Source organism: Paralichthys olivaceus, chromosome 5, assembly GCF_024713975.1.
Source record: "Paralichthys olivaceus isolate ysfri-2021 chromosome 5, ASM2471397v2, whole genome shotgun sequence".
In the NCBI taxonomy this organism is placed as follows: Eukaryota; Metazoa; Chordata; class Actinopteri; order Pleuronectiformes; family Paralichthyidae; genus Paralichthys; species Paralichthys olivaceus.
This window is the reverse complement of record NC_091097.1, coordinates 19112861-19125736: the sequence shown is the minus strand read 5'-3', so window position 1 is coordinate 19125736 and position 12876 is coordinate 19112861. Positions and strand designations below refer to the sequence as shown.

Genomic DNA, 12876 nt, shown 5'->3' with positions numbered 1-12876 from the left:
CGTCTGAAAGCAGCTTCTTTGTCTCTGTCTGTCTCCTGAGTTACTACCGATGCAGGGAAAGAGTTGAGAAGAGAGAGTTGATATCAAGAGGACGATGCAGTGGAGAGTAGTTGAAGGTTGCGGGGCACTTCCAAGAACATTTTCTCACCTTCAAGTACACACAAGTGTATCGCAGCCTGTGACACTGTCGAGTGTTTTCCTTCAGTGTGAGGGAGAGCGATGCTAAATCTAACCAGCACTTACGTTTCACTAATATCGGACTAAAGTGACGAATTAGTCACAATCAAACAACAAACCCTGCAGTGGTCTATACAGAGTCTTTACATCTATCTTTTGTTGATTGAAAAAATCTCTGTGAATAGAGGCCTAATCTATCCGTGACAGGATTTCACAGCGGTGACAGCTCTACAGCTATGATTGACAGCAAAATGCAGCCAATCGAAATGGAATCCAGCAGAGATTTAAGGTCATGGTGAGACTGTCCTCGCTAGAACCAAACAGCATTTCATCAAACGCCAGCAGCAGCGACTGAATATGAAGGTCTGGTGTCTCTGCTGAACTTCCAATAACGAGACTACACCATTCAAATGGAGCTGAAGTTTCCTCAAATTAAATGTTTCATGGAGAGTGACGTGTGTTTGAGTGAGACCAACTTTTATTTTAACATATCGCGTCCTGTTTGAAAGTTCAGTGCACATCTCTGAATGAAGACTTCTCCTACCTTGGCAGCCATGATCATGGATGAGCCCCCGCGGACTCCGAGGATGGGGATATGGGTCTGGGCTGAAATGAAGTCCAGGATCTGGGCGATGGCCTCTTGGTCGGTGTCATCCCCGAACACCACGCCCTGCAGCCAGTGCTCGGTCATTAGGTCACAGATGCTCTTGATGATGCTTTTAGGGTCCGTCTCATTCATGGTCAGCACCTCCACGTTGGGCGCCATGTGGAGAAAGTCGTCCTTCTCCCGGGCACCGGCCAGCGCCACCTCGCTGGAGTTGCCCACCAGCACCACGGCGATGCTGAGGCCTCGGAGGATGTTGGGCAGGGCCATGTGGTGCGGAGGGGGCTGGGGGATGGGTATGTAATGGCCACCACCGCCGCCACCACCACCGCCGCCCTTCTCTCGCCGCGAGTGGCAGGCCGGGGGCAGGTGGAGAAGGCCGAGCAGCAGGAGGAGGAGGGAGAGGTAGAGAGAGGTGCTGGTGCGGCGGTGAAGTGACGGAGGCGGAGGAGGATGCAGGGGTCGGACCGGAATCTCTTGCTCCTGGGCGGCCGAGGGGATGGAGGTGGAGGCCCCGGCGTGGCCGTGAGGCGGGGAGGGGCTGCGGCAGCCGCAGACAGGCATGGTGGACGAGTGGGAGAGTAATACCTGGAGAGAGAGAGAGAGGAGGAGGTAGAGTGGAAAAGTAAGGGATGAAGATAGATAAGAGGGTTGGCAGAGATTTGATAAAGCAAGAGGGAAAAAAGAAAGAGGGAAAGAAAGAGAGAGAGAGGTTAACATAGCACTATGCAACATTGATTGAACAAAGTACTGAACTGCAGAGCGGCTACATGCATCATATGAATCAGTGCATATCAATGTCTGTCTGCAGAAATGGGGCAATGAAGGGAGCGAGGGGGGGGCCTTGTGGAAAACGAGGGTTTAAACGCACAAAGAGGGATGAGAGGAGGGGTCACACTTGACACATGAATGGTGCATAAACACACACACACACAAATAAAAGGTCCGACGGTTAACATATGATCACACACAGATTAATTATTCATGTGGAATGCTCTGAAGCAGCATTACAGAGGATATAAACTCTCCCCCCAGATGAGATTCTGGCTTCTTGACGGGGGAGGGCCGGGGGGGAGTGAGAGTGAGGTCGGGAGCAACGGAGGGAGGGATGGAAAGAGCAGAGTCATATAGGGAACCAGAGAGACGGAGGAAAAGACGGCTGACTGACAAACCGTCTGGCGTGAGATGAGTGACACGCCGACCTCAGACGCACACAAACGCACTGACGCCAAAACTGATAACGTGATTGACAGCGGAGGCGCTCGGTTCAGCAATTGGCGAGACTTTGATATGATCCCGCCCTCCTCCCTCAACCCCTGTTGGCCTAGTTTAGCACTCGGAGTCGTTTGCTGTCCCTCCATCCTTCCACCTGCCTCCCACACTCTACTTGACCATAACTCTCTCTCCGACTCCCTCCTCCCTGTGCTTATTTATAGAGCTTTTCATTAATGGGAATGCAGAGGGGAGGGACGGGCCAGGTGGGTCGGTGAAGACGGAGAATAAGGGAGAGAGGGGGAAAAAAGCGAGATGAAGGGGAAGACGGAGAGATGACGGAGGCAAGGTGGGACGGCAGCAACAACCAGGAAGGCAGACATGAAACAGAAGCCGCGTCTTTCTCCGAGAGAGATGTGTGTGTTCTCTGTGTGTTTACATCTGAGTGTGTGGGAGGGCATGTGTCCTCTTGAGTTTATCGGCATATAGCTGCTGTGGGTGTACGTTCAGTGGGAATAGATGTTCACTTAGGTTTTGTGGGCAGAGACACCCAGGACGGTGGGGGCGTAGTTGCTCATAAACTTGCTCTGAGTGGTGTATTGTGCGTATATCTCGTACATGACTGCTTATAACGAGGAAGATGGAAGGTACAAAGAAGAACAAAAACACTAAAACAATAAACCAGCCGATGAAGCTGACAGCTAATAAGACAGGAAATGACAGAGAGGGAGAAAAAGCCAGGAGGAGATTGAGAGAGGGATAAAGGGACGTATGCAGAGATGACAGAACAACTTCTTTAGGGAAAACTAATTGCTGGAGGTTCGTCAGCTCTAATTACAGGTCCCTGTGTTAATAGTCAATTGCACACCACTCTCCAGGAAGGATAGAGAGGTGGGAGGGAGAGGGAATGAGGGAGGGATGATAAGAGGCAGAAAAGGGAAGGAAGGGTGGGAGGAAGCGAGCGAGCGAAAGACGAGAGAGAGCGTAAACCAAGGAGGGACATCGGTGAGACGCGAGGAAGATGAAAGGACGCGTGTAGAGAGGAGGACGAAAGGAGAAAGGGAGGAATGTGACAGAAGAGGGAGAAGGGGACGAAAGACGAAAGAGAGGAAGAGAGCGAGTCGCAGAACGACACACAGACAGACAGAGAGAGAGAGGGAGAGAGAGAGATGCCCTCTTTGAATCTGGACTTCTCTGGCAGCACTCTGTTTCCATGGCAACAATTAAAATAGGCCTACATGCGCGCACATAGAGACACTGTTGATGGACACACACACACACACACACACACACACACACACACGCACGCGCACAGTTCGCACAACTATCCTTGTTAGGACGTTGCATTAACCTGCGTTCAACGGGGACGAGCTGACACTGACCTTCACCTCAGCTTTAGTCACCATGACGTCCAAACAAGGTCAGTGTTTGTACCAGAAAAAGTCCAGACGAGGCAACACACACACACACACACACACACACGATGTTTTTAAATAAGCATTGATCATGTTAATGAAGGGTCGTCATCTAACATAGGCCTCACTCTGCTGTGCATCCTTCACGTGGGTGTATTTCACAGACCGACTCCTCTCACACACAGATTAGCATAAAAACCTCTGACACATTTTACACATGAACACACACGCGTGCACACACACACAGACACACACACACTCTTTTCCCTGCATCCAGGAAACTTGCCACCTTTCCCCATCTCACCCCGTCACACACAGCAGTAGCCTGCAGCCGTACACACACACACACACACACATGCCTCCAGGGAACAGATTATATTAGCCAACACACTGTGTATCTCCAATGATCATTCAGAAAGATGAGGCCATTAAAAAGTCCCACAGTGAGTCAGGAGCACGTCTCATAAAGAAACACAAAAGGCGTGTATTAAACTGTAGATTGCACAAGTGAGGTTATGGCATTAATGACCCCATTTGCCCATCAGCCAGCCCCCGCGTCTCACCCACCATTTGCTCTATTAGCCACACCAGCGCACACAGCAGCCGTATCAGTTACACACGGGTGGATCGCAGATAGACTCTACGAGCCCGAGAACCCGCAGGTCCTCACACACACACACGTTTCTGCCTTTTTCTCGACCTTTTCTCAAGAGCAAGGCTTTTTCAGAATTGACATTGAATGTGAATATAAACAAATTCAACGAGGGATTATCGAATGTTTGCATTTGAAATCCATGTAAACAAACACGTTTCAGTTATCGTCAGTATCGTGCGCTCCTCTGCACGACGCTTTGACAGCATGAAGTCATAGTGTCATTTATTTGACCACTTTCCGTCTCTAGTTTGACCAATCACGGCTTTAGGTGTGGGAACATAAACAGCTTGTGTGGAGAGCAGAGGAGGAGGAACACATGGAAATGCATCGGCTATCGAGCTAAAATGTCGACTGAACTTTAAATGTTCGACTTGTGTGATAAACGAAACTCATCAGACTGTAAACGGTGAACAGAAGAAATCTGCGGTCTACACAGGAAACCCCAAAATCTAAAAGCTTAATTCGATGAATCAATTAAAATCTGATTAATTAATAATAAAGCAGCTTTATCAGCTATTTTGATTCATCATCAGACAAAATGTTCCAGCTTCTGAAACTTTAAAAAGTAAAACAGATTTCCACCTTCCCGCAGCTGAGCCCCAAACACCTTAAACTATAGTGAAACAAAACCTGACACCGCTCCCACGGTGTGAGCGTGTCTGACTCATTCACTTCATGTAAGAAGTTAAATGAGAAAACATATTTACAGCTCCAACAAAGCATCATGTGCTGCTGAACGACATTTAATTCACCAAACAGCTCGCTGATTGTTGGAAGGAGAAATCGTTGGATCAATTGCTGTTTCATTTGCCATTTTATTGCCAGTTTTTCACGTTACACCATTTTCCCTTTTCTTTTTGTGTGTCACTCTGGATCTGCTCTGGAAATTATTGCTCGCGACTGATTGCAAGACGCTGTATTAAACACACGCGTTACTCCTGCTGGCACGACAGTATTTTAATGACTGAATGTCGGTGCCTGGCTAATTTTCAAACGAGATCATTAAGGCAATGTGATCTGAATGAAGCCATGTTTACTTTGAGATGCAGAAATTATTCTGACTAATGCAGCAGGATTAAATCTCCCCCTCTCCCTGGTTATGACTGCTTCAGCTCCTGCTACTGCACAGATGCAACAAGGTATCGGCCAATTAGGTTAGAACAAAGTGTTTCAGGTACTTACCCGCCCCGACCAAACAAAACCAGGTACTAAGTGGGCCCAAATGGACTATAAATGGGGTAATAGTCGTTAATGAACATGGAGGCTGGCATGGCTCATATTGCTGTGGTGGAAAGTTGACAGAGCAGGGGATATGAGGCATGGCACAGCTCTGTAATTGGCTCACCTCTTTATTTTTTGTCAGCGATAAATCACACCATTATAACAAGCGAGCGGTCCACCGCCGATCTGTGCACGCGTCAAACTAAGTATTAGAGGGCAGGTCGTAAGGTGGTCGGGCACGGGACCGACGCTAACTGCGCACACACATTCACAATCAGGACAATTGGCTTTCCAGTCCATCAAAAATACCTTTCGTGGCCTCGGAGGTGAAGCAACAGGCAGCGTATTGTTTGAGTTTTGTCTTTAATGTATGTGAGTGAGCAGCACTTTGCTCCAATCACAACACATTCTGCTCTCACAGTAATAAATCCGCACAGGACAGGAAACCTTACAGCTGGGAATGGTTTGTGTGCTTGTGGGCAGTGTGTGTGTGTGTGTGTGTGAGTGTGCGTGTGTGTGTGTGCATTTGATGAATTTAGTTTGAAAGGTTGTGAACAGCACTCGCAGTGGCTTTCTCTCCCTAATGCATTTTTAGAACTGACATTTATGTTTTGTTTTTTTTGGAAGCCGGCAGAAATATGTAACCTTCCTGCTAATCTGCAGCGATGAGACGGCTTTGATTTGAAATTGATTCAACGGTGGACGGACAATATTAAAAACATTTTTCAGTCCGTGGTTGCATTTTGAGGAGGCGAGCCCCCCCCCCCACTCTCTCCCCGCCCCTGTTGGGGATGTGACCGGGCCAACATCGATGGGGTCACTACGCCGCATACTGATGAGCGGAGCGATCAGCTGGATCCTGGAATCGCTGCCAAACCTACGATACGTGAGAATATGAAAGAAATGGTGTGATGTGAGAAGTCGTTATAAACTGCTCTGATAAATATTCATGCAGCCTGTCTGTGCAGCCTGCTGTGGAGGTGGAAGGTGGTGTGTGAGTGTGTGTGTGTGTGTGTGAGTGTGTGTGTGAGTGTGTAGATGTGTTTGGACCTGTGTCTGTACATGATGTTCTGATTCAGCCACTCACCAGCCCCCTCACCAAAGCAGACCAGCCAGGCTCTGCGGTCACGTTTCCTCGAGGATCCAGGACCGATTTTCTGTCACGATGGCGTCTATTCCCAAAAACCGAGGGGACGCGGGGGCACCCATCCATCTCTCTCTTCCTCCATTTTTCCCCCTTTTTCTCTTTCTTCCATTTTTAACTCTATTTATCTCTTTTATTCTCCGTTTCATCATTTTGTCTCTCGGAACAATGCTTCTTCTAAATTCTCCCACTTATCTCTCTCGCGCGCGCTCACACTCTCTCATCGCCCTCTTCTCATTACGTGGTAAGTGTCAGGTTGGTCGATGGTGTTATTTGCATGAAAACTGAAGGACAAAGGCGACCGGCAATTTTTCACATTCATTGCCTGGTTTGATCTTTAGGCGGACAGCGGTAGATGGCACAGAGAGACAATCTCTCTGGAGGACTTCAGAACATCTGTGGCGCGTGTACATTATCTTAACCTGCCAAGTCAGGCGTGATGCAGTGGCTTCATTTCTCCTTTTAATTGAAATGAGAATGTCATGAGAGGCTCACAGCAGCAGAATAAGTACCAGCAGTTTGAAAAATTGCCCCTGATGTCAAACCCACTCACACTTAGGGCTACTTAGGAGTGTAATTCTTGGGATTTCGTTATGTGAAATGAACGGAAAACAAGGAGAAACTTAATCTGTGGCTTTTAGTGGATTAGGATGTGATGTTGTTGGGCAGTGGCCTCGTTCAGACCTGGTGTTAACATCTGGCCCAAGAGATCGGAGTCAACTTTGTGCATTAAAAACCGTTTCACCTCCTGCTCTACACGTAGATAATCACGATGTCATTTGTGTTTACAAAGACCAAAGAAATCGTTTGAGTTCACAGATGTGTCCGGTAATGATGTTTGTGTGTGTGTTGGCGTAACCGAGAGAGAAAGAGAGCGAGCAGAGTCACAAGGGGCTGAATAAATGAAAGCAAGCAGCTATGAAGAAAGATTTTTTACCATTTTAAGGAATAATATCATGTCATTATGTGGCGGTCAGTGTGGATATTGTGACGCTGGCTACAAACTGATTAACGTACGGACACGGAGAAAAGTAGAAATCTTGATCACACGGGAAAGGAGCTGCCGTTGCCTTGAAGTGCCCATTTAAAAATAATTTGTAGGGTTCTTTCTCTTTTTACGGTTTTGAAATTGGCCGCAGTTGAAATGCAAAGAAGCTGTGAGCAATAAAACAGAACCGAAGCAGAAATGTCCCTCATGGAAACTCTTGGAGACGCCGAGAGTAAGTTCTGGTTGATCAGAAAATGAATATGTGGCTGTGGATAATTAGACGTACAGATGTTCGTTATATATATGGAATAATTATGGCAGGAGGAGAGTGATGGGGGGCGAAGTCAGTTCCGGTGCACGAGGTCTATGATTACGCCCCTGCACACATTTCCTACTTTATTTATAAGCTGAGAGTTAGTTTGTGTGTGTGTGTATGTGTGTGTGTGTGTGTGTGTGCAGCTCTACAGCTCCTGCTCGTCATCCGAGTGAACCCATGTGAGAATGCAGCAGGAAAATGTCCAGACGAGAAACACATCCAGATTTGGGAGAATTTGGCAGTAGCAAAATTAGCAAGTTTCCCCATTGTGGGACTAATAAAGAACACTGGTGTCAACAAACAAAAACACTTGCTCTGGACATTTACCAGATGTGCTGCCCGAGCTCCGAGCAGCTGTTCCCGGCCACAGACCCTCCCAGCAAGCCCTCACACCTGAACCCAGCCACAAACTCGCCGGGCTAATTTACAGAGTGTTGGAGGGGTTGCAGCGTGAAGCATTTTCTCTCATGGTTTCCTGAGATGTGGCAGCTGCTGAGCAGGTAAACCCGCCTGCAGCTGTTTGATGATAATGGACGATCAACGTGTTTCGTCCACGCTCTTCTCTCGGGGGGGTAACAACAGTAAAAAAACAGTCTTTCTCAGAGTCGGGGTGTGTGTGTTTGTTGGGGTTGTGTCTTTGTGGGCTCAGTGTTCCCCACTAACCATCCTCCATCAACCATCAGCTGTTGTTTTTGCTCATCAAGTCTCCGACACTAAGACACTTCAACACTTCAGATTGACAAATGTGTTTTGACAACACTCAAGGAGATAAGCACTTGGTCTCTAGGATCTCTCCTAGGGACACGTTTCTATTTACACCTACTCCGCCTCGCAGAACAGACGCTTAATCTTCTCCCTGATTTGTGGCTTCTGCACCAAAATCCCTCTCTGCACTCTGTTCTTCTTTCTCTCCTCCGTTCTCTTACTTTTCCTCCCGCCTCATTTTGTCTGCTCGCTGCCTTTCAGCAGCATTAGCGCTTCGGTCCGTGAGTCACGGTGAAAGACAAGGAGTGCTTATATGCGTGCAGTTCTGCAGCAGACCACATTGTCTGCAGAAAGGTAAAGAGAGGGATAGGAGGAGCGCGCTGCATGGAGTGACCCTCGTGCCAATAATGGCGCTGTAATCACTTCAAATGTGTTTTATTGTCAGCTTTTCACAGATTAGAGCAGCAATAATCTGTCCTCCTCCATCCATCTCATTCCAAGCAGTTATTTTTGGCACCAGGATTCTGCCTTTTTGGATTAGTAGGTGTGCAAGAGTTTTTTGTTGTTGTTGTTGTTGTTGATGTTTTGTTTTTCTGTGTGGGGTGTGTGCATGTGTTTGTACTCGTGAGAAACAACACAGAGGAAGGTATCTGCACCGCTGCATTGTGGGGGGGGGGTTTGTAGAATAACCTAAAGTGGATGTGGTGCAGGATCAGTTTCCTAAAAAAGACCATACTACAAATCTGCATCTTCAAGTGGAATCAGCATCTCATGGGTCCGCTTGGATAAATCAAAACCCGATCCCTGAAATATGCTTAAGCAAGAACACGGTCTAATCCGCTGCTGCCCCGTGTCTGCCGGCACAAAGCACATCGCAGAAAAACCAAATAGATTCCATTCCATTAAGGAACTTTAACACAGAACAGTTTTTTCTTACACCTAATCCAGCCCCAGTGAAATGCTGTACATCACCTAACATCAGACCACGTGTCCATTATTTTGTTAGCAATAACTGCCCTGGCAAAATTCTTTAATCCTCTGATTTAAAGGGTGTAATGACAAAAAGGTGAAATAAAATCATCCGCCCCATAATCTTTTACAGACCTCTCTAATTCAAACCACCTCAGCGAACACGCTGCAGGAAAGCTATCTCCTCACTCTCCCCCCTGAGGCGGAATATTGACTGATGACTTTCATTTTCAGCTATCAATTCTGTTGCTAATTTTACACATTTCAATTAACTCCAGGTATTCTTGCATGGGACTTGCTATGATTAGAAGCTGCGCATGGACGGATTCCACTACCAGAGCCTTGATAAGAGCCCTTTCCACTGGTTTTAACAGCGGAGGAAACACGAATCACCAGTATTCTTTTGGATGCTGGTTTTTTTTTGTTTTTTTTTTGCATGATCATCACAATTTTCTTGCAGAGGTAAGGTTGTCACGGCTGTCTCTCTTTCTCGCAGCCTTTTTCCAGGGCCGCAGTGCAGAGCGCCTCTCCGCCACGGGATGATGATGAGACTCCCCACAGGGATAATGACATCTGAGAGCGTCTCTCCAACGGATGTCCCCCCGATTTAATCCCACCAAACGCTCAGCCTGGAGAGAGACGCGCACCCTGGAGAAGAAGCAGCAGCAGCAGCAGCTACACACACAGACACGGACGGACGGGCAGCTTTGCCAGTTCAACAGGCGGCAGCCACTGAGAAACACAAAGAGACAGTTAGTCAGTCTGGCCAGCTCACCGGCTGCAACAGAAGCAGACGGGAACAAAACACTGCCACAGGTGAACACTCCAGCATTGTGGGTGGCACCAGAGTAAAAACCAGTCTCCTCAGAGCTGAGACAGCTTCTCTAATCCCAGAGCAGTATGACAGGGCGTCTGCAGCACACACACTACACATCCTCTGTGAAGCCGGTTGCGTGTTCTCTTCGAGCTGATAATATACCGTCGCCTGGATAAAAGCAGCTTTTAAAAGCACCTGTTACGAGCGATTCGATCGTTCCGTGCCGGCTCCCATCCACAACAAGGTCAGGCCGAGTGGTCAGCTGCACATCAACAACCTTGCAGCTGCTGGAGACTCGATGTGTCGCTCAAGGAAGCATGCACAGGTCAAAACACTCAGCGATGAGACTGCTTCAAGTACACACAGTGTTTACTGGGTCACCTCACTTTAACATGCTCATCAGTGGTGAAATATAGTTTAGTGCACATCAATACTGATCGTCGATACAGATAAACTACAGAGGAAACATAAAAACAGCCAATATACAGTCGAGAGCGTCATAAACAGTGTTTACAAACCAACGTTTGACAAGACTGGTACTCAGGAGAGTGCATTCATCGGACCAAGGCCCAACAGTCCACCTTAAATTCAGTCAGGCTGCACACACACGGGTATACGCAGGTTTTTTTTAAATGCAAGTAATTCAGCTTGATTGTCTTCTTTCCAATTGTCAGTGGATGAGTCTGCCTTTCTGAATTTCCCCCCGGTGCGTCATGTCCAACGTCACAAACGCAGGAAACACTTGAGGAATCTCTCTCACCGCACACTGTCTCGCCAAATTAACGCGTTCACCCGGGTGTCTCGTTTCCTTCACTGCTGATCGGAGCCAAATCAAACCTGTGTCTGTACTGTCGAAAAAAAGATGTCAGCTTGTTTTCTGACCAGTAGAAGGAGAATCTAGAAATATCAGTTCGCTAAATGTGCCAGATTTTTATCATCAAGATCCACCAGGTTTTTGTGTAATCTTGCTTTAAATGACACAAACAAATGGACACGAATGAAAACTAATAATTAACGTCCAAGTGTGCGAATGAGAATTATAAAAATATCTATTTAATCTTGTCAATATGGATCTGTGGTGTCAAATACAAGATATATACGACTTTATTCAGTTGCGTCCACTTGAAGGTGGATGGTCGACAAAGTCATCAGAATCTTTTCCTACGTGAAATCCATTGAGGATATTGACGAGTACAGACGAGGCCGCACTTCAACCAACTTTTCACAAACAGCTCAGTGAAGCTCGGTGACGTGGTGACTGCCAACAGTTCGCTTGTAATTATTCATGGATGCAAATAAAACCGAATGGTGGCACTGATTACAGGGAGCGTGCGTTTAAAAAAAAAAAATGATGATCTGACTCCAGTCCGGGTCAGGCGCCAGTCGCCATGACAACCGGGGGAGGGGGGGGGGGACTCCATTTGCAGCGCCGCAGTCTTCGCAGCGAGTCGCTCCAGTACCTTCAATTAGCGACCCATTATCATTCATGAGTTTGTTTGTGCAAAGCTGTAAGATTGAATTCCAGTTAGCCCGTCCTCCCGCGCGCTGACATAATGTAAAGGGAAGCGGAAGCGGCGGTGGCGGCGGCCCCGTGCTCCGTTCCATCCACGCCGCGCTCCATTGGGCTAATTTGTGCTCCGTGGAGGCCTGGCTCATTCCACCATCTCCTCCAGGACGGTGTCAGTTGTTCTTGCAAGACACGCAAAGGTCATAAATTAGCAATAGGCCCCTTGAAGGAGACGTGTTCTTAAGCTCAAACCTGGTGCGACTCCTGAGAGCAGCTTTCAACACTCACTGTTTTGCATATAAATGCATTCACAGATTTGGGTTTTATTTATTTCATTTGACAGTATAGAGCTGCCGTCGTCGCCGGTAACAAGCAGACAAGCGGAGCTGCTCCTCTTCCAGCCTCCGTCTCCATGAGTGACACAAAAGCAGGAGCCATTTTCATTGTTTATCTCTTCAGCCGCTCACCCGACGCGACCATCGGACAAAAGCTTTCTCTTGTTACCATCACAACACTGACTCCTCACTCTTCACTGCTCTGATACGATCATCCAGCTCAGCTCCAACATATTCCACTTGTTGTGACACAATTAAAGGAGCGGTAATGTGGTAAACAGGGTCCACTGGCCTTGCAGCGTTCGTCCTGCGTTTCCGTCCTCCAGGCTGTTTTGTGTGATATAATGGTGTTGACCCCGGTGGCGCCAGACCCTCTGTGTGGAGTTATTATATTTATGCAACCACTAAGCCCCTCGACTATTTCAACAACGCTGTCAGCCGTTAGCATGCGTTCACGGCCGAGGCCTGCTGTGGACGTTCTCAATTTCTGGTGGAAAATTGAGTGTTGAGAGAGCGAGACAGAGCGAGTCAGAGGGGGAGAGGGAGGAGTGAGCCCTGTATATTTTATTCAGTGGCAGCGGAGAACAATTCATAATCACGGCAGACTGATTCACAGTTTTAATTAAAAAGTAGCCTTATAGTGCCGGTGGTAACATCTTGATTTATGAAGACCCAACCACGGGGCCCCCCCATCCACTAGGGAGAATGAGTCCACCACGAGAGGAGGCGGCCCGGGTGATCAGAGCGGAGGGGGGGGGGGCGCTAACACTCTGGAGGAAGTGTCTCGTTTCTCACAGTAAGGTGGTTGGCA

At 47.8% G+C, this 12876-nt stretch overlaps 1 protein-coding gene across 5 annotated transcripts in view; it reads right to left on the bottom strand.

Moving 5' to 3' along the window:
* The window catches only part of grin2ba (glutamate receptor, ionotropic, N-methyl D-aspartate 2B, genome duplicate a), a 104008-nt gene that overhangs the window by 74273 nt on the left and 16859 nt on the right, over nucleotides 1–12876 (bottom strand). For all 5 annotated transcript variants that reach the window (XM_069524863.1, XM_069524861.1, XM_069524862.1 and 2 more), the window contains exon 4: nucleotides 722–1369. In XM_069524863.1, the coding sequence (XP_069380964.1) occupies nucleotides 722–1369 (648 nt within the window). The remainder of the gene's footprint in view (nucleotides 1–721; nucleotides 1370–12876) is intronic.